Genomic DNA, 22,875 nt, shown 5'->3' with positions numbered 1-22,875 from the left:
CTCACTGCTGATACAAATCTTTTCATAAGAAAACACAGTTACAGTTATGTGACTTATGACAAAAAAGGCACTTAAGGCCCAAATCTCTTGTGGTTTTTCCACATTTTATCTAAGAGCAAGATCATATCTACAAAATGAAGTATATTGCCATTAAACAATAGTGAAACAAAGTTTTGAGAAACAGCCTTGTGAGTTTTTCATACAATTTCACAAAGTTTTGTGGTAGCTAGACATTTACAACAGCAGAAACATTAAGAAAACTGTGAGCCATTGAAAGTGATACACTACTTTTATTACTCCTTGCTGAATATTTAGTTAATAAATCTATAAATATTAATAATTAGATATTAAGAAAACGTGATTTATAAAACCCTTCAGTTTAAATGACAGCCTGAAAAGCATTATTTAAGCAATAATTTTAACATTACTATTCTATGGAACATTTACATGTATTATTTCATACTAGAGATCATAAGCTGAGCCTATGATTATCAAATTTTTCTTGACAGAATCTTAAGAGGAGGAGTTAGCTTCCATTGAAACTCAAATTACTTTGACAAATCACAGCTGAGTGGGGATGGTCCTTTCCTTCTCTCACTTCAAAAATGCATTGTTATGTTTCTTTAATATGTTTAGTTTATACATTGATGGTCATGTTCGAACTTGCAATGGGGACAAGCTGACATAAACACAATCTGCAAGACCTAAACTAAAAGGATCTAAAAAATATATCTTAAATCTAATATATCTAAACAAGATGTGTCTTTCTCCACCTAGTCCACCTTTGTTTATTTTCTCCCCAACACTCATTTACACTAAACATTTAAGGCTGTGCATAGTATGTAATGGTCCTCAAACTCTGATGCATTGATTATTCAAAATCCTATGTATTAACTAGACTCCTTAATGGTATCCTATGTAGTATTTTCACTTTGATAAATGTTACAGTCTTCTCAGTAAGTCTAAATATATTGTGGAAGGTTGAATTTCTATTTCTATTCATTCCACACTGGGGTTGTTGCTATTCCCTGTATTAAACACAATGTATTATTTCTGGGCCATAAAAACACTCTTCCTCTATAGCGGGAGCCCTTCCAGTCCCATATAAACGTTCAGGGTCAGCTTGCTCCCCCAAGGACGGGTGTGTATTGCAGAATATGGCAGAGGAGCAGTCAGTCTTTAGGTCGGGGAAAAAAGAACAAAAAACAAGCCAAAAACAAGAATAAACATTGGAATTGCTGTTGTAAGATGGAGGAACCTTGAGACAAACCACTGTAGCCCTACTAGCTAGGTCTAACACCACATTTCCATTACTCAGAACCAGGCCATGTGAAGCTGTGCAGGACGGAGCCTGACAAAGAAAAAAAAAAGCTGGTTCTCAATGTGTTATTACAGAGCTAACAGGGTTAACATTATGTCTGTTGCTCTGCTGCACCAGTGTAGTGGCAGGATGCTAACGTTATGAGCTGTTCATCTATTACGCTAAAGATGGCTATGTTTAGCCAACCGATTCGCTGAGAAATTATGATGTATGTATTTTACATACAGTACATCATGTACATAATGTGTGTTTAAGCATTATTTTTACATTTGAAAAGAAATGTACACTGTTTATTGACTATTTTGATCTTGAATTGGTCTCAATTTGCTCCGGTCTTGACTTGGTCTTGACTCAAACTCGACTAGACCTAGTCTTGGAATTGGCTGAACTCAACTAAGGTGGTCTTGACGACGGCTTTGCTAAGTACATTAAACAAAACATCAACATCTTATGTTCATTTATTACTGTATGTGCTTCAAAAGTCCCCAGTTTTGCTCAGTTTTGCTCAGCTCTAAGTACTACCAGTGCTTACATGCTGTACATTAATCTCGCTAATTGACTACACCGACTACATCGCTCTCACACCCCTGTGTTGCATATCCTCATATCCACTGCAGGTCTATGACATATTTGTGAAAGCAGCCTCAGATCTCACATCAAGCCCATGCGAGTGTGAAAGAACTATTGAAAGGGAACACAGCCTCAGGATCCAAACAAGAGATCCCTCTGATTCCAAAGCATGAGCCAGCACAGAGGCCGCCAATAAAGGACCAGTTTATGTGCTATCAAGCCCCGGAGGGGTCAAGCTTTATCCCCAGCCTCCATCTCTGGGCTGCGCACCATGTGGTTGTGAAGACAGTGGGAGCTAATACAGTTTGCTTATCTCAGGTTCAAAATGCCAACGGGGTCAGCCGTGGTTGAAGTGGCCGAGATTGCTGGTACTGTAATACTGGGTGTATTGTATCCAAAAGCTCTGGGGAGGAAATGAAGAACGCAAAAAGAAAGTAACAATTTGAAAGTGAGGTCTCTTGTTGATGAGCCTGTTGGGGTCAGAGCAGGTGTCTTGCTAGTTCAAGTATGTCAGTGAGGTAGTAATATTGTCTTTGAATGATTGAAAAGAACGGGGAGAGATAAAACGATACAAAGTAATGAAGAGATCTCCTCACAGCAGAGAGAGAGAGAGCAATGAATACTGTAATTTGTAGCCATTTATTTCTTGAGCTTCTGACAAATATTATTTTCTGTTGAGAGTAAATAGCTTTTTATTTTGATGTAGTCAAGTCCAAAGCTATGATAAAAACATGATTTAGTGAGTGTATTTTACATGCAATCTACCATTATGCATTAAACTAAGGATACTGCATGTAACACTGCTATAGGAAAGGCACATATGATGACTTTTTTATGTGGCCAAGAGTATATTATTTATCCTTTGATGTCATATATATTATTAATTTCATATTTTCCAAGTGGAGTTTTTTTTTCCAATTGTTCATGAGACACCTAAAAATATCTGAATTCTCAGCTTTTTTTAAATTACATTTTAAAGTCAGATTAGAGCTTTTTGCTAAACTGAGGAATCGCTACAGCAGACTGCAAACATGTTCATCTGAATACACAATGCTCTTCCCTTGCTTTTGGCTGGCAACACAACACAGTTCTAGATGAAAATAATTACCAGGAAAGTTCTTCCCCATCATGCCTCCCTGCGTTTTAGTGCATCTTCCTTTGTGTGATTTCACTCTCAATTATTTATGAATGAAATAGCAGTTTTCAAGTGTTAATAATTTACAGAAATGCCCAAATGGCTAGGCAGGCGAAAGAGTAAATGGTGGAGGGACTGAGGGTATTGCAGTGCTTTATGGCTCCCATTTATCTTCTGTAATTATTAATCCTTTGTTTTAGGAAGAGGGAACTGAGGCAATGGGGCTGGCATTAGGAAATAAGCTGTACCATGATTATCAGATCATTATCACAACATCGAGTTGCAAATGACGACACAGGAAATTGGTGCTTTTAATCTGAGAACCAGTTTCAGAAATGGCATTCTGGATGTGGAGCATGCATTGCTGTATATAGGGGAATCCAATGCCAACTTTTGATTTTCTCCTTGAATTTATTCAACTTGCCAACATTTGCATGACTTGACTGTATAGTATTATTTCCATTTTAGCATTGGCTGCCATGTGCCCAACCATCCACATCAGCTGAGGTATTTAAACGATGTGAAATATGTGTTAAAGCATATAAGGTCTACTGATTTGAAAACAAAATAAAGTGTAGTACATCTTTGCCAATAGCTGCAGTTAATCATGGAGCTACAACACGATTATCAGTCAAAGGGAAATAAGTTTTTCACGGAAAAACAATGGCAGACCCAGATATTGAAAACCAAATCAATAAAAGCCATTACTTCCAATTTGGTTTTCATAGCGCTGATGTTTTCTCGCTGCCTGCGTCTCCAAGGCAACCACGGCATAGGGCATTATCATTTAAAACAACTTCATACATTTCAACAACGGCCTGCTTATAAACATTACTGCCAACACAATTGCATCTACAACATGAAGTCAACAGTTTTTCAAGCTTCTTTTTGCTTCTGCCTCCTCAAATATGCTGGTCAAAAAAAAAAACCCTGAAGGTTGCATTATTGTATATTCTGTGGTATCTGAAGCACATTCTTTTCTTTCTTTTTTTTTTTTTTTACAATAGATCGCTAATCTCTGGTACTGCGATTTCCCATGAGGTGTGAATATTTTGTATCTCCTGAAAGGGGGTGTATTGTGCTGTTGGACTTGAATCTCCCCGGTAATTAACTTTTCTCTTGATGGCATCACTGGGCTTTTCCTTTATTAATGGAGATCATAATGCTGCATAGATGGGAATAATCTCCCTGACTCTGAGGAAATCTTGGCTGTGGAAGATCCAGAGTGATACTGCATCATCTCTCTCCCTAGGTGAATGATCTAATGTGATATACATAAGACAGCACTATTAACGAATGTACGCAACGCAAAATTGAGTGCTCCTTTCAATCTCTGCACATGATGGAATTACATGTGGGAACTGGGGCAAACTAGGCTCACTTCATTGACAATGAAATGCCTCTCAAATGCACGGAAGGAAGGGACTTAGGTCGGTAGCCTAAATAATTCAGCATCCATCAACCATTTAGGGATTTCCTGTGGTTTGACTAAAATCAATAGTTTTGGCTCACTCTTCCATCTACACTCTTCATTCTGTTTATTTCCCCTTGCTTAACCACAATTCATAATTAAATGTATCCTTGAGGGTGTTAAAATTTGATGTTTGACTTTTAGTATTAACATTAGTGGGCAATTTCCTCCCATCTTATTCCCCTCATCTATGATCAAAGATGGCATAAGACACTAGCACAAGAAGAGAAAAAGATAATAGAGAAGGGGGGTAAAATAGAAAAATAAGAGGCAGCATCTTTCCACAGGGAAATCTGAAGGGCCTAAGTGACTGATAAGACCATAGCTCAACTATGTGGTGGCAGTGAGTGGCAACTCCCCAGAGTGAGTCGAATTTTATTGCTGTAATACCTCCTCCCTCCTACTCTAATCACAAGTCTGACAGATAAAAGCATCTGTACTCACACGTCGTCCACGTAGCAAGGGTATGGCATTTGCTGGGCAAAAACACCAAGAGGCTGGGTCTTCGACGTGTGCACTCGCACAATGCCATGGTCCATCATATCCTGCAGGTAGGCAAAGCCGCCCCATATGTAGCGCAGGTCGTTGAAGGAGTTGTCTAGGGCCCCAGGAGACCATGACCTTATTAAAAACACACACACACACCAAGATCTGTCTTAGCAAAGGGCGAGTAAACTTGAACCAGAATAGTCAAAAGTTACACAAATATTTGTTTTTTCTACTCTCAGTTGACAGAGTATCATTGTTTAGACACCACATTTTCACAATAAATCTTAAAAGACAAAAGATTTGCTCTCATCCTTGGGTAAACAGAGCAGACAGCGCAGTGTCTCCTTTAATATTTGGGCTAAACAATAGCTGTGGTATTTGTTAAGTAATGGTTCTGCTCAAACAGTCACTCATTTGAACAAAATAGAAAGGCTGAGTTGTGTAACTTACCTCTCTTTAAGCTTATTGGTGCGCTCTACTTCATCGATGTCCATGCGGATTTTGTACTTGACATAAGGAGGGGGGTGGCTGGTGTGTGGTTGGAGGTTTTCAAAAACAATACCAGCCCAGTATGTATCATTCTTCAGAAGCTCCAAGGCTTTGCTCACCAGATGGCCTTCAGTGGGGGCAGCCTCAAACTTATTCAGGTCCAAACACTGTCAGCAAATAGAGAGGTGTCACAAAGGCAGAAAAAAGAACAAAAGAACAAAAAAGAAATACTAAAAAGTAATTCCCTCATAAGAAATGGTTATATCAATCAATTTAACTTGGTTTCCATAATCCCAATAATCTTCTTAAGTCATTCTCATTTTATTAAAATATCCAATATCCACAAAAAAGGAATAAACAGGAGCAGACGGGAGCTGGCAGAATGGCAGATGGATATTTAGCAAAAAGTATCGCTCAGCTATTGACACTCAAACAACGCGGAGTGGAGTTCCAAATTATCTGGAGCTGCCAGGGGGTAGGAAATGTTTTGGGCTTCAGCAGAGACAAGCAAATGTACAGAGATTTGAGACATTACAGTATGATACAGACTCGCTAGCACTCCCTGTACTGTAGCCTCGTCCCCTTGTTTCATGAGACGATAATGAGCTAGCCATCCTGGGAGGCAGTCACACCTGACAGCTGTCCACACATCTCAGTGCTGCAATAGTTTATCATGTCTCCCCTAGGATTCTTTAGTCTGTATTCTATAACCAGTAAAGGGGAAAAAATATCACAGCAATAGCATTTGTTCACTATGGATTGGTAGGATATTACAGGGCTGGAATGGTTGTTTGAGCCCAAATTTCAGACCAAAGAGGAGGAGGAGTTGCATTCTAACCAGCACATCAATTGTGTAAATTAAAGCATAGCAGATGTTTATTTGAACTAAGCGCTAGTAGAAACAGCTATTATTACAAGTATATTTATTATGACTTTACACTCCCACACAGTTATTTTTTACAGCAACAAAACGCTGCATTAAAAGTTGTCCTTCAGAGCCTTTCCTACCTATATTCAACCTCTTTACTCTACCATCTTGAAATGTCAAATAACAAAACATCAAGTCAGCGCCATTCACTGCTGCTTTAAGCCCTACCAGCCATGATGATAGCAGGAGGGAGAAAGTAAGCATGTTTAGACATGTTCGTTTTTGGTCCCAAACCACTGGGCAAGAAGCTAAGGCTAAGCTGCCTGATACTGTATCAACAATCTGACTTGGGTTTTGGATTGAGGAACTGGCCCCACTGATAGCCCCCCATTTGCCAATCCCATCCTGGCCTAATTCAGAGGAACATCCAGGGCAATGCATGCAGTTGGGACGGACATGGTCAGGTCATGCCTGTCGAGGCCATGCGGGTGCTGCCGACTGATAGCTGCGTGATGAGATTAACATGGGCGGATCCCTATGGCATTATAAACATATGCTGTTGGCCCATGCGCCAGTCGATTGGGCTTGGGAGTGCTAGATATCTGCTCTGTAGAAGATAACGCATGGTACAAATCAACTTGATCTGCTCATCTAGGAGCGACTCAGGGAAATAGCTCACCTTGTCATCTTCATACACGTTTCATTTATGTAGATGTGCCATTGACATGCAAGAATCTACTTTAAAGAATATGAAAGGATGTTCCATTGATCTAAACGGTGTTGCTGATTTGATAAAGTTAATCAAACACATCTATCATGGTCAGAGCTGCATAGTAGAATTAGAAATTGAATCAAATTGCAGGAGCTGGAACACACACGTCAACCTTGTTTAGGGCTGAAACGATTATTCAACATTACTGACGCTGGCAACAATAATAAATTACTGGATGATATTTCTGTTGTCGATTTGTCACCGGAAATACTCAAGGCAATGTTTCTGTTTGCAATATTTTTATTATGACATGAACAAAAACGTCCTTAATGTTTAAGCAAAAGAGCATTGTTGTGCAATGAAGAGCTCTAAACAAGTGCTAGTACAGTTTCATCTGAAGCTACTGTTGGCTAAAATTCAATAGTACTAGCAATAAAGTTTCAGTTTCTATCACCTGGGGTGATGAGGACGAAGCAATGGCACTCTTTATGTTTCTTCTAGAGCTGCTATGAACTGCATTGTAATGATGACCTACTGCTCTATTTTCATGTAAGTCCGTTGTTATTTTTTGTAAATTCTCCCATTAGATCCATGATCCTATTATAGTCACAGGCCACTTCATGAATAAATTATTTTTAGTCTGTGCCTGTGACACAACAGTCTGATTGCACATCTCTAGTACTTTGATTCATCGTTCTAATCAGGAGCTATTCAGGCTTAGTATGTAGGGCTGGCTATGTTGAAGCAATGTTCAAGGAGCAAAAGTTCCATAAACATAGTTACATAATTACTTATTTCAAAATCAAATACTGTTGGCTGTTTAATTTGGAGATGATGAATTTATTTATTTTGAATAAGTTCAAAGATGCAATATTGAAATTTGTTCTTTGGTAAAACAGTACTGTGTCTGAGAAAAAAATTAGCAATTGAGAAAAATAAAAAAGTGGAAATTTCAGTTCAGTAAACCTGTTTTTTTTGGGGTTTTTTTTTTTAAAGCACTAAAGAGCAATGAAGCCAAAACAAGACAAACACCTTTTTCTCACGAATTTGAGTATTTAACTATGAAAATGATAATTTGCTGTAGCCCTTCTCAATTGCAAATCAATAATTTGTGTATAAAGCCGATTAATCAAGTAATTGCTTTTCATCCAATTAATTGATTACCAAAATAATTGCTTGCTGCAGCCCTAATCTTGCTGTCAACACACATCTTTGTCAGCTCTCAGTGAATGCACTACAATCAAATTTCTCTCAACAGGAGTTATAAAATACAAATTTTTTCTGCTGAACATACAGTATGGAATTGATAGAACTTCTCAATCTTGGCGCACATGTATGAGCACATACATCAGGAGACCACATAGAAGATTGTCTAGTAACTGTCCTTATCCTGGTGTCCATTTTGAGAAATGCAATTTCCATTAGGGCAGAAAATGGATTGTATTATCTTGGAATTTCATTGGCCGTGTGTGGCTAACCCCAAGGGCAATACCTGCCATCTTACCTGCCTGTGTATTAATACTCTCTGTGTATGTGTGTGTGTGTGTGTGTAAGTAGGAAGGTGGGGGCTTTGAACATGTGTTTGATCACACAATGAAGGGAGAGAGGGGTCTTGCTGCAACCCGTGTCACAGATCAATATATCAATGTTGACTGACTGTGTGTGTGTTCCTACCTGGAGACGGCCCTGTGTGTTTTGTGCAGTTATAGATTCACCATAGTCGGCCTCATAACAACATATTTTTTTTAAATGATTATCATGGAAGCACTCAGTGTAAGGATGGATATGTTTTTGGCAGGTTGTCAAGTCGAGGACATCAAACTTTTATGAATAAAAAACCAAAGTCTTTTTTGCTTATTCTCCAAAAACCATGAGAGCTGATAGAGTGAGGAAGATCAAAAATGCAAATGTCATCTGGGAAGAGTTTGATTTTGGTTTGAATATCAGCATGGCACAGACACAACATGTTCATTTACCAACAGACAAGAAGCAGAAAAGGTATAGTGCCAACTAAAAGTACAGACAAAAGAATGACAAACCCCAAGGAACTTGGAGAGAAGCGCCAGGATTTGGGTCGTGGCATTGTACGCATCCCGCCAGTCGTAGGGCGGCATGCCGACCGGACGGTCTTCTGGAGGCCCATTGTACAGGAAGTTGGCCAGCAGCTCGGCTGTCCATCTCGTACCATTGAGACGCTGGTTGAGGGCAGCGGCAAACAGTGGGTTCGCCAGCAATGCCTGATTTCAAAAGAAAGAAGATGGGTTTAATTTTGGTTAGTTTGCTAACACCAGTGAGATGGTTAGAGTGAATGCAGTATGAATGCAATGGGATCTGAATAGGGCCCCAATTGTTTCAGACCGCACTGTATTATCTCAGAAGAGAGCATGGGAGGTCTGCTCTGTTCTTTGGTGGTGCTGTCATTCACTTTCATGCAGAATTAATTAGGAGCAATAAGCTAGATGGCACTGTTGTACTTCAGGCTCTGGGATGCACATCAACCTTTCTCATGGCCAGGCAGTGCTCATGTATAGTGTATATACACACACACACACACACACACACACACACACACACACACACACACACACGCACATACAAAAACATACAAAGACACACTGACATAGCATATGCATAACTCACACATGTACACAGAAATGCACAATGCTGAATAAAAGTGCCTACACACACACACACACAACAAATATAGACACATAATAGACACACAGACATTCGCTTTCCCTAGTGTGATAAGAGACATGTATGCAACGCCTCGTCCAGTCAGCCCATCTCATGCCTCAAGCTGCGATTCCTCTCATCATGCAACGAGTTAATAAAGAGGATATGCTAATCTATATGCAAATATAACCTTGCTATTCAAGCCCCACGTGTATATACAGTATATATATATATACATATATATGTATACGTGTGTCTGTGTGTGTGCTGTGGAGAAAAAAAAAATCAGACAATAGGTCTTACATAATAAGGCAATTTTACTACCTCAATGTTGATTTAAATGTATTTCCCTTTGTTTAGTAGCCACCACTATTCTCCCTACTCCCACCCAGCATTTGCATATTTCCCTGCTGCTAGGAAATCAACGCCTATGTAATAATACGGTAATGACAGTGCTATTACACAAACTCAAATTAAACAGTATGTTCATAATTTAATTGGTATGTATGCAGGGAAATACTGAAAAGGAACCTAAAACCCACTGGCAGATGATAAATTATGGAATTAAATCAATAATTATTTCGGGTAGTTTTAGCTTTTTGAAGTGCCAGACACTATTTGAGAGTTTTCCCATTTGTAATTCTAACAAAACAGAATATTTCTATCTTATTTTGCTCAAAGTAGGAAATACCTAGTTGAGATTCAGATACTGTATATTCTGGCCAGTGCGTTCAGTGCCATTTCAGTGTCAACACTTCTGATGATATTCCGGTTAACTTTAGGTCAAAGTGTCAAATTAAGTAATCTCTATGCTGCATTTGACCTTTTGGAAAATCAGTACATCCATCTTTGTTAGTTCTACATTATAGCCACGATCCATCAAAGATGTGTGTATCTTAAAATTTGTAAGTCGTTAGGAAACAGTAAGTAATTTGCCCGAGTCATGCTGGCAAATTACAACTGTGAACATTACTCTGTTAATGCGGTTGAATTATTTGAAAGCTTCGTCCAGCTTCAACTGCGGCTAAATGTGTCGCTCACTGCCTAATGTTCAGTGGCATTTGGGCCAGAGAGTTGCAGATATGCCATTTAACCTTGTTGGTCATGTGTCAAATGAAATCCATCATGAGAAGGTCTTCCAGTAAAAAAGTGAAATGTATTTGCTTGCCTTTTAAAAGAGGGGAAACGGTCAGGTCCCCATGGCAAACAGCCAATGAGAATTCAAACCAATCCTTACAGCATTTTCCAACATGCGGTCATTTACATGATAGTGCACCAGTCGTGACATTTGCTCAATGGGCACTGTAAATTTGATGTCCAGGAAATAAAACTTGTTTTCTTCAAAGAGTATGGGCATTGTGAACGTTATAGGATTAAGTTGAACTTTAAATATCTGAAGACACTATAAACACCATGTAAAAGGACAAAGTCTAACATTATTCTTAGGTCAAACACTTTTTAAACCACTTCCCTTTCAAAGCCATTTCACAAAACCACTGTCCTCCTGGTCAGGTCTACACCCAAAACTGTATGACTCAACTGTGGTTGTGGTAATTGGCCCATCAACGTAAAATGTGTCTGGGACCTTGAAGGACCTCTGAAGATGACAGACCTTCGGAGCCGCCATCTTCTGTAGCGAAGGGTGGGGAGAGAGGGAGCTGGGCCGGGAGAAAATGAAGACAAAGGAGGACTGCTGGCCCATTTGTGTAAAGGTTAGGGCTAGGGTAATGAATACCCTGGCTATATGGAGCTTCCAATGTCTGCTTCCCTCCAGCTGCCTATAAGCTCATTTGGAGTGACACTGGAGTAATGTCAGCGTCAAGGAAATACAGGGAGAGGCAGAGGGGAGGGAGGGAGAGAGATGGTTGGGAAGTATCCATGTCCTCTGCTTTTCCAGATAATCCCTTCTGCCAGGATGAAAATTATCCTGCACTTATCCATAATTACTTTCCTCCCTCGGTTTCCATATCCCACAGAAAGTGTAACAAATTGATATACACATGATGTGTATATTCTCACCTGGAAGTATGTAAGTGCAAAAGCAGGATCGTGCAAAAGCAGCTTTCTGAGACTATCCAGATGCATACTGAAGGCAGGAGAAACTTTGCTATAAAATGTTTACAATTTAAAATAAGTGGAAAGTCTTTATGCCACTGCATAAATCTGATACTTTAGTAATCCCTCTTCTGAAAAGGCTCTCTTAACTTGTCATCTGACACAATCTGTTGACTAGTTAAACTAGATGCTAGAAACCTGAAACTTGACAAACAGTAATTAAAAACCATTAAGTGTATGTGGGTTACATTGATTAAGGTCTCTAATCTAAGGTTTCTAAGTTCCAATTCAGGTGCAGAATCTCTCTCTTACCCGTATTGCGTTGACTTGGCGACTGCTTTGAAAGAAATCCCAGACACGCGGCCCAAGCTCATCCCATAAGTCAGCAAGCTCTTTTATCATAGCCAAGGCATTGAATGTGCTATTTGCCTGAAACAAAGAGAAAAACAAAGCAATGCAGTGTTTAGCAACACATTCATCTCGCGTTCCACCAATTGAAAGCATACCCACTGAGCCTCCTCTATTCCTTTGGAGCCAAGTCAGACTTGAAAGTGCGCCACATCCGCATATTTCACCTATTCCCTGGAGAAACTCATCGCTCTAACACCCCCACCCCCCACGGTGACAAATGTAAATGGGGTTATTTACCCCTGAACACCGACTTGTAAACAATCTGACTATGCTGGGTGTGAAAAGGGCCTCCTGCGCAAAGACCGAGCCGCTCGCTGTGAAGTCGGCAGATTTCGCTCACACTCATTATCCCCACTCAATATTCTCGTTGCAAAATCCCCACTGCTTGCCTGTTGTTTGTTTTGCTTATGCAGTTATCAAAATGATGTTAATATCTTGGAGAAATGTCATGAAAAATGCATTACTTTCTCCACCTCCCACGAAGGAGCCTCCTCACTAGCTTTTTGATCTTTTTGTTTTTTACAGGGAAAGGGGCTCACTCTGTGTTTGGTCCCGGGGACGATAATGTGGAGGCCTCCTCACACTTATAATTGGACCGATCTTGTGCGCATTGACTACTCAATTAGATACAATAATATAACACTAATGAATTAAATAATGTTGTTTTTAAGGTTTGACAGCTTTCACAAACAACTATAATACCTACACAGTTATGAGCAAAGTATTCAGATGCTTCTTTCGAGACAGATGCATGTACCCACTGAGCACTATTTCTCATTTCAACATTGCATATTTGCTTTAGCTCTCATATGGCCCAGGATCTTTTTGGTTATGTACACTACCAGTCAAAAGTTTGGACACACATTTTTCTTTATTTGCATTATTGTTCACATTTTAGAATAATAGTAAAGATATCAAAACTATGAAATAACACAAATGGAATTATGCAGTGACCAAAGTAGCCGCCCTTTGCCTTGATGGAAAGGCAAAGGCTTTGGAAAGAAATTCATACATAGGCATCAACTTCACCATTTATATTTGTCTACAAAACTAATTTCAAGCATTTAAGCGAAAGCCTTTAGATCAAAATGGCTTTTAGATGATGAAAAAAATAAAAATCATAGTGCATTCAATCAGGTATGTCCAAACATTTGACTGGTTGTGTGGCTACAGCCCCGTAGACCAAGCAGTAAATAAATTATTACATTTAAATAATGCATAAACAGCCAAGTCCAGAGAGGTCCATATGTACAAGATAGCGCTTTATTTTTGTCATATACCCCAGAAGACGTAGTTTAAGTCTAAACCCTAGCGTTATTTTAACCTAGACATCTATAACCATTTAGACGTCTTTTAAACGGCTACTCAACGTAAAATTGCTCAGTGGGGTCTCTGTAAATATGTGTGTGTGTGTATGTGTGTGGTGTATACTTATTTTTCCATGGACTTTACCTCTTTCACCATGAGTCGAGCAGCAGCTGTATCAGGTGTGTAGAGGACCTTCCCTTGCAGTAAGGGTCTGAAGGTGCTCCAAATGTAGCGCAGACCAGGTGTGCCCTCCAGGGTGTCGATGAGTGTCTGACAAAAGGCACCTGGAGACGAGAAGAGAAGAGAAGAGAAGAGAGGAGAAGAGAAGAGAATGGAAGACAGGACAAGACAAGATCAAAAAAATATCTCTGATTTCCTTATCTTGCATGCATATACCCTTTTTTTGGACAGGGGGAAAGGGGAGAAGTGAGCAGATTCAGCTGTATGCAATTTACTGCATAACGAGAAACGATCGAAAATCTGCCAGTCCAAAAGAGAAAGAGACACATCTGCATCTCTCCCCAGTCCTTTCTCATCTTTGTGTACTTTTCATCTTGGAAACAAATTGTCGCAAAACTCTAGTTTTGCTTTCCTTTTTTAGCACACTTGCCTTCCTCTGAGCAATGAATCTGCTTCTCTTTAATTGGATTTTCTGTTGGTGAAGTTTCAGCTTCTGTAGGTAACAGGTCTTTTACTTGTTCAGTCATGGTGGCTAACGCTGCTCAAGCTAACTACCCAGGTCTTTTTCTATTTATTCCAAACAAACTGCTGTTGCTGCTTCCGTCAAATTTTTCCAGGGAAAGACTGAGTGTTTACCAAATAAAAGAGCTTTCATGAACTGGGTATAGCTTTAATCACTATTGTATAGTATCAAGCAAAACAGAGAAGCAAAATGGGACATTTATTTTTGTGAAAAAGTTATGGATTATTACTTTAACTTGTGGCTAACAACAAAAAAAGTTAGAGAGAGGAAAAGATAAGCCAAGAGCTCAGCCCCGAGTAAATAATAAAAATGTTCTATGGAGCAAAGAAAAAAATATAAGTCAATATGCTCAGCAGCAGTAGGATCATTACTAATTTAACCTATCTGCCAACGTGAATATTGCCAGGTTGGGAGAGTGCTGCGTAGGTTACATGAGGACCTGCACTGCAAGGGATGGAGCCTGGAGTTGGCAGAAACCTTGGATATTTGTGCTTATTGCTCAGTGCCTGCGCTGTTCTAACTGATATTATGTGACTCCTGTAGTGCAGCAAATCATCAGACAGTTGATCAAATAGTTTCATGTTTTTCGGTGAATAGTCCACCAGTCAATATGACCGTCTGTCTTTTCGATCTGTTCCTAACTGTCCTTTTTATCCTCTGATAGCTCCGTTTTCCCTGTTTTTTTGTGTCTGCTTTTACCAACACTTTTTACGTTTTTCCCTGTCATGACCTTAACGAAACCTCCGTCCTCCACTTCTTCTCATCTCACCAGGGCATCTATTTCTCCCATCAGGGAGATTTTAGTGGCCATTTTCAGTGCAATTAAATGTTAGCCTTTCTGCCCGCTGGCCATCTTTCGCAGGTGCTCCTGGGAGGTCTGTGTGCCGAGAGCTAATGGCCACCCCTTAGTCTGAGTCTGGCCAGCTGTTCCCTCCACAGACTGCACAGATGCCACTTCCTGTAATCACAACACTTGAAGACAGGAAATGTGTGTGACACACAGCTCAGTAGCTCTCTGCTCAATGGATTGATATCATTAGTGGGTCTCTTGGAAAATGAGTTCATCTCATAGTTGTAAACTTTTCAGAAATGAAGCATCGCGTTAATTCAGGCAGGACACAGACGTCACGCGTTGCTAGTCATCTACCAGCTGATCGTCACACACACCAATCATAATCCATTCTCATAACAAGGCGGTCTATTTAAATGGCCTCCTCCTACACTGATTCCTGCTTCACAACTGCTGCACACTCTGCTGCTTGGTAAAGCTTTACCTCCATCTTCCCAGCCTCCACCTGTTGTAGTCTATGCAGTCCAGCCCACGGTGGCTCTTAAGTGTCAACGCTGCTGAGTGTTGCTGCTCTGGCTCTGCTCTGTATTCTCCCATGGGGGGATTTGCATGGCGCCCCTGCTATACCTTCAGCATGCATGCTGGGTAAGCAGGGTGCTGCTAGAGCAGGGCCATATCCGCCAATCATAACTGTATTACCATTAGTTGCAATTAATGGTTTTATCTTGTGATTAATGACTAAAGTGTTCCTGACTGAAATGTCTTTAAAAAAAAATATATATATATATATATACACATACACATATATATATATATTATGTAAGACAGTAAGACAGAGGAGCTGGTAGTGGATATCTGATCCAACAACTCTGAGGCATTGTACCACAAAGGGCAGAGTAGACTGATCACCTTGAGGAGGCTAAGGTGTTTCAAACTATGCAGCAGAGGCCAGCGTACTGTTCTCTGCGGTGTACCAAGGTGGAGAGAGGCAGGATTAAGAAACTGCATTGGGCGGAAGGCAGGGAATATCCTGGACAGGTCACCAGTCAATCACAGGGCCAACACAGATACACAGACAATCACACTCACACTCCCATTCACACCTATGGGCGATTTAGAGTCCCCAATCCACCTGACTTGCATGTGTTTGGAATGTGGGAGGAAGCCGGAGCACCCGGAGGAAACCAACGCCAACACAGGGAGAAAATAAAAACTCATAACAAACAAAATGGGCCGAGGCCAGGAATCCAACCTGGGACTTTGTTAACAGTGCCAATCACTGAGCCGCCGTGCCACCCAGTGTGTTTATATGACCCTCCTCTGCTTCATTCTCATTTAAATTATATCTGTCTTTGCTGTGTCCTGATATTATTTGCTGCTGCCGTGAACCATTTCACCTTGGGGATGATTCAAGTTTCATCTTCCCTTATTTTATATTACACTTTAACGCGTATTTTGACATTTACAATGAATTTGAATGGATTGACGTGCTGTAGATTGGGGGACAACGTCAGCAGTCAAAGAATAAATCCAAAACTTGCTCTGATATGTGTTTTCTACACTACAACAAAGCCACATGAATACAGAGAAAAATGCATAACACACTGAAGTTAGATATGCTTTCTTAGTGGAAAGGATGTCAATTTTTCACATTTTTGTGTGCTGGAGGAAGCACAAAGTTATATGCGTTCTCCTGAGCTGTGATACATTATAGTTCATTTTGACAATAGATGTACATTTCATCACACAATGGCAGTAACAAAGTACTGGGGAATCCGTACTTTACACCAGGTATTGCCACAGTCAAGTAATTGCTTGGAGCCTCAAGTCAGCCCCTCATCTTACCTGGCAAATTTAATCAATTTGAGTTGTACCCTGGAGATGGGCTCAACTCAGCACTACAGTGCTATCGACACACTACACACGCTGATACACACAGTCTCTCACACATGCACATACACACACACAAAAAAGGATATGTACAGCACATATAGGCAGAGGCACAATCACAGAGACACACAAGCACGTGCACACATGCACACACTCAGACATACATGCAGAAACATAGAGTAAACTTGCACACCGAATGTGACATGCCAATCTGAATCGAACTACCTCATGCATCAATCAAGACTGCACTTACTTCTTGCCAGCACTACAAATCAAGCGCTGTCTTACTCACAACATTCAAAGTGAAAGTCAAATAAGCTTGAATAAATGTCATTAAAGTCGCTCTCTCACAAGAGACAGAGATAGGCCTCTTTGGCATTCAGTAGTGTAAGACAAGCCTCTCTCACCTCCAACAACTGACATGTAAGACACAAACATATTGCACCTTTGGTGGCTCCAATGTATCACAGGCATGTGCTTATAACTAGAAAAAAAAGAGTGCCAATTACTCATATTCAAAGAACCACCCATAGGCAAATAATCAATATCTAGGTCTTTGGATGACACCATGAGCCTTGAGATGACTGGAAAATATTATGAGCAATGGCAATGAAAAAAGAAAAATGCCAAATGAAAGCGGGAAGGTTGCTCTGACAGATCAATATAATAACTTAATAGAATTCAATAGAAGATATTTGAATGGCTGATGATTGCCACAGGGCCACATTTGAATCAAGACGTTTAGCTGCAACTAGACCTTCACTTTGGATATTGTAGCAGGTTGAGTCTAACCAATACTTCAGTAGCTATTGCTATTATTAGCTTCAATTGTGTTTGCTTACAACAGCCGACCTATTTCTGTTTACAGAGTAATAGGGAGCCCAGACATTCAAATAGCGAACCAGACAATTTATGTCCATGATAACAACACAAGGAAATCAGAAACTTCAAAAATGAACCATATGAATAAGAGCATCAATGTTGCATTCAAAACACGCCCTAGCAAACATTTCCCTTTTCTCATTCCTTTGCGCAATTTTCTGCTAAAAAGTGTATAAATATTGGTGTGTTACTCTCGTACCCTGCAGAGGCATGCCATCCTCCTTTACCTCCTACTTTTGTGCTGGGAAAATTTTGAAAAAGGTAACAAACTAAAATTACTGTTTACAGTAACAGTTACAACCCCAACTATTCTGTATAATGGCTCTGTTAGAGGGTCTCCATTGCTGTCAGGGATTAATTGGGAAGAGAATACTGAGTCGTTTACAAAACCTCTGTGTTAGCCTTTATTATTGCTATTTCACTATTCCTTTGAGTGTACTTAAACACTTACAAACGAGATGTAATTGGCAATTACGCAGACACACTGTATATTCCATATTCATTTAACTGTACATAGACCTGAAAAATAAAAAGCCACGGCAAATCCAAAAAAGCTATTAGCATGCTTACAGAGATGTTAGTGCTCATTTCGTATGGATGGCACAATGTTTTTGCTAATTTGCAGTGGCACCAGCATGCAATTCCACTTTAGAGTGTAACTTTATTCCCAGGGAAAAGAGGCTTCTTATTAAAATCTCATTTTGTGCAGTTTTCTCCAAAGAACAGGCATTTAATGAAACAGGAAAGCATGGCCTCTAATTAGCATGTGGCTGCAAGAAGTTGCAATGAAGATCTAATGCTCAGCAATGTCATGGGACAAATACATTCATTGATTTTCAAAGTAGGCCCCCACACAGAATTACTGCACCACAATGTTTATAGAGAGAGACAAATAATATTTCGGCCCAAACAGGTCATTCTGATGAAGTCTTTGTCAGGTAGACCTCTTCAGATTGAAATGTTGTCCCTCTTTCTGTAATAACATCTTTGTAGAGCAGTAATGATATGGGTGGACCTACACTGAAAATCAAAAATGTTGCACCAATGAGATGTATGTATGTGCAAATCATCTTTTTGGACAAACACCTTCTCTAGAGCCCCCTTGCTTTTCAGTGCATTGGGTTCACTGCTTAAAATGTCCGTCTGAACATCATTCATCAACGTCATTAAGTCTAATATTCGGTCTTAAGTCTTCAGTCTTAAAATCTGAAATGCAATTTCCTTGTGTGGAAAATGTTAGTACACCCCTACATTAATAAATAAATAAACATTAAATGATGATAAGACATCATGCCAAGGTCAAAAGACCCCTCTGAGGCCCTCAGAAGACAGATTGTTGATGCCTATGATTCTTGGAGGGCTTACAGATCCATTTCCAAACAATTTAAAGTCAATCATTGCACTGTCTGACAGATAATCTACAAAAGGAGAAAATTCCAGACCACTGGCAATCGCTGTAGGACAGGCTGTCCCACCAAATTCAGCCCAAGAGCTGACTGCAAGATGCTCAGGGAAGTCTCTAAGAACCCCAGGGTAACATCAAGGGATCTAAAGGCATCGCTTTCCACAATCAATGTCAAAGTGCATGAGTCAACTGTCAGACAGAGTCCGTACAAACTTGGCATACATGGGAGGTCAGGAAGGAAGAAGCCTCTGCTCTCAAAAAGGAATAGAAATGTACAATTGAAGTTTGCCAGACACCTGGGTGGAGAACAAGACTACTGGAACAACGTGCTTTGGACAGACGAGTCAAAGGTGGAGTTGCTTGGCCACGATGCCAGACGTCAGGGTTTGGCAAAAACAAAACACTGCCTTTGAACAGAAAAACCTTATACCAGCTGCAAAGCATGGCGGCCGGGTCATTATGGTTTGGGGCTGCTTTGCTGCCTCAGGGCCCGGCCAGCTTGCCATCAGTGAGCCAACCATGAATTCACACATAGTACCAGAGAATACCTGAGGAGAATGTGACGCCATCTGTCATAAAAGCTGAAACTGAACTGAGAAAATGGTTATTGCAACCGGGTGATAATCTAAAACACTCAAGCAAATCCACAAAAGAAAAGCTTAAAAGAAGAAATGAGGGTCTATTGAATGGCTCAATCAACGCCCAGACCACAAAACCATAGAAATGCTATGGGGGGAGTTGAAGTGGGCCATGCAGGCAAGAAAGCCCTCAAACATCACACAATTGAAGTAGTTCTGCAAAGAAGAGTGGGCAAAATTCCTCCCAGCTGATGCAAGAGACTGATAGACAGTTACAAGAAAGTTATTTCTACCAAAGGTGGCAAGACAAGCTGAAGCTAGTGGTGTACTTATTTTTTTTCCACATAAAGAAGCTGCATTTCTGTTGATTTTTGTTGAATAAATGATTGAAAGGTATAATTCTTCAGTGGTATTTGTTATATTTGTTAAATCTTTATCTGTCAATAGTTTTGAAATGAAGATTAAACATCCACATTTCCAAATATATAATATATAGTGCTTTTATCAGCATTGTAAAACTACAAAGGTAAGTTTTCTAAGTCTTTATCTGTAGTAACAAAATCACCTTGTGTTTGAGGTTGTTGAGGTGGAAATGGAAAAGTACTTATTCTAAGCAACATTCCTATATGTTCACTTAATTTAGATACATTTCCATTACTTCCTCAACAAGGTGAATGTTGCAATGAGGTGTGAGGTAGTCTGCTTCTGAGAGTGCATGTTGTCTCCTGCATTTTGTCAAACATGTTGTCTCCTGCATTTTATGGCAAAGGTAAAATGTGTGTATGTGCAAGGTAAAGTTTGAATAATTTAATATACAACACCTTTTATTTTTCTCCAACTTCTATTTGAAAGACTACAGAAATACACATCTAAAAAAGGATGCTTGGAGAACGCCTGCATCCATTGCTGGGATCAATAGTGAGCGAGGGAATTTTATTGAATTTTCTTCTGTTTATTTTTGATTATGCCAGCAATCTAAGTTAACTTATTAGTCTCGCTTAGCTCACTATTGTCACTATTGTCGTGGGTGGCGCTGAGCCCATGTCACAGTGACAGCGCCCTTCCAAAGGAGTGTCAAGAGGAAATGGTGTGGAAGCAGCATGGACACCTGAGAAGAGCCCTGACCCGTACTGATGGTAGTGTGCAGGCAAGTCAGCAATGGAGACTTCTCCACAAAAAAGACAAAAGAAGCAAACACAATCTATTCCTATATTTTATAGCGATCTGCTGCCAGCCGGATGGCTCACTTCGTTGTTGTTGTTGCGTATTGTAGGGGGATTTTGAAAGAGGTAACACACAGTGCAGAGCACAAGGGGAGGGAGACTGGGCAAAAATCGTCGGAGCAAATGGGAGGATTACCCAAGCAGCCAACATCAGCTAGACTAACTTGTTATAACAACGCCATAATGACAGGTAATACCAAAGCACCAAAAAATATATGATTTGCCTGTTAAAACTGCACAAGGCCATTACATAGATGCAATTGGAGCCTTGTAACAACGCATTATGTAATAACACAACAAAATGTAATAAATTTGCACTTCATTATGTAATAACACCCGCATTTTGTAATAATCTGCCGCATTTTGTAATACACAGCTTGAACGCAATATGTAATAAATTTCCCTGCATTTTGTAATAATCTGCCGCATTTTGTAATACACAGCTTGAACGCAATATGTAATAAATTTCCCCGCATTTTGTAATAAATTATTACATATACATACATCCTTAAATATACCTCAGGGAATCTTTAGCTGAAAGCCTTGACTTGGATTATGACAATGACAGTGTCATTAGTATGATAAGGCTCTACAAATCTGCTGGATGCGGTAGTGGTCTTGCAATGAGACTAAGGGACCAATTCAGCAAAAATAGCAAGTGGATGAAGGCCTGGGTCCTGCTTAAGTATGTGGGCTATCGTCAATTTAAAATCAAGGACATTTTTTGGAAGAGATAGTATTATCTCTTGTGTTTTGCACGGAAAAGTTCTTTCTATCGTGGCTACTTGAGAAGTAGTTTTTGCAAGTTAAAACTGAATTGTTTGTATATTAGAAAATAGTGTTGTTGACCACTACAGTATGGTACATGTTCTTTGCCTAAACATACCGTAATTGGGCATTGAGAGAATAAAGAATTTGAAGTAATTTACTGTTCCATATTGGTCTTTTGTTGTGCAACCATTTTTTGTCTCCTTTTCTGTATAAAATTTGCATAATCCGGATTTCTTAATGGCAGAGATGTGTGTGTGTATGTGTGTCTCCTGACATTTGTGTGTACCAGTACTTAGATGTTTGTATCAGTATAACACTCAGTGTTGTGCAGTTTCTATGTCTCCATGAACCCTCAAGTACAGTTTCTATTAAGCTAAGGAATACAGTGACACTTAATGTAGTTTTGACCAATGAAAGATACTACTAATCTACTGAACTAATAGTATCTTTTTAAAATGAATTTTGAGTCAGTATGATTATGCTATATGCTATATGCTTTATGCTATAATGCATAAAATAAACATTGTTGTTATAATGTTATAACGATTTTTATGAATGAAGACATCCATTTTGGTTGGTTATTACATAATGCACCATATTATTACATTTTCGTCAAAAAAAAGTGCAACTCCCGTATTTTGTAATAACCACCGCAATATGTAATAATTTATTACAAAATGCGGGGAAATTTACTACATATTGCGTTCAGGCTGTGTATTACAAAATGTGGCAGATTATTACAAAATGTGGGTGTTATTACATAATGAAGTGAAAATGTATTACATTTTGTCAAGTTATTACATAATGCAGTGTTACAAGCCTCTTACACTGCCCACATTCAGTCACAATTTTAGAGCACCCCATTGCTCACAGTGTGAATGCATAGGGCTACAGCATTGTTTGTATCAAAGGAAATTTTATAAGAAAATGTGTTGTATTGCACTGAGTATCTATTATTGACTATTAGTGAAAGTAGTTGTGTTGGCTATTCTTGCTTGTGATTAGAATCATACATTCATAGCTAACTAGTTAAATTGTCACCTGCCCCCTTAGCATACCTGTTTAGACTCCTCTTTCTACCTCCATGGACTATCTCTTTAAATACAGCTATCCAGGCTACGAAAAAAA

At 39.6% G+C, this 22,875-nt stretch overlaps 1 protein-coding gene across 1 annotated transcript in view; it reads right to left on the bottom strand.

Annotated features, from left to right (window-relative positions):
* LOC139657817 (phospholipid-transporting ATPase ABCA1) overlaps positions 1 to 22,875 on the bottom strand; it is a 144,788-nt gene that overhangs the window by 106,947 nt on the left and 14,966 nt on the right. The window contains exons 9-13 of the mRNA XM_071535745.1: positions 13,650 to 13,789; positions 12,099 to 12,215; positions 9,095 to 9,292; positions 5,437 to 5,642; positions 4,942 to 5,118 (exon numbers count right to left, since the gene is read on the bottom strand). Of these exons, the coding sequence (XP_071391846.1) occupies positions 4,942 to 5,118; positions 5,437 to 5,642; positions 9,095 to 9,292; positions 12,099 to 12,215; positions 13,650 to 13,789 (838 nt within the window). The remainder of the gene's footprint in view (positions 1 to 4,941; positions 5,119 to 5,436; positions 5,643 to 9,094; positions 9,293 to 12,098; positions 12,216 to 13,649; positions 13,790 to 22,875) is intronic.

The sequence above is a fragment of the Centroberyx affinis genome, unplaced genomic scaffold (genome assembly GCF_046629955.1).
Source record: "Centroberyx affinis isolate AG114_WGS23_722 - 3 ecotype Tasmania unplaced genomic scaffold, CSIRO-AGI_Caff_v1 ptg002764l_1, whole genome shotgun sequence".
Lineage (NCBI taxonomy): Eukaryota > Metazoa > Chordata > Actinopteri > Beryciformes > Berycidae > Centroberyx > Centroberyx affinis.
This window is presented reverse-complemented; position numbering and strand designations above follow the sequence as displayed.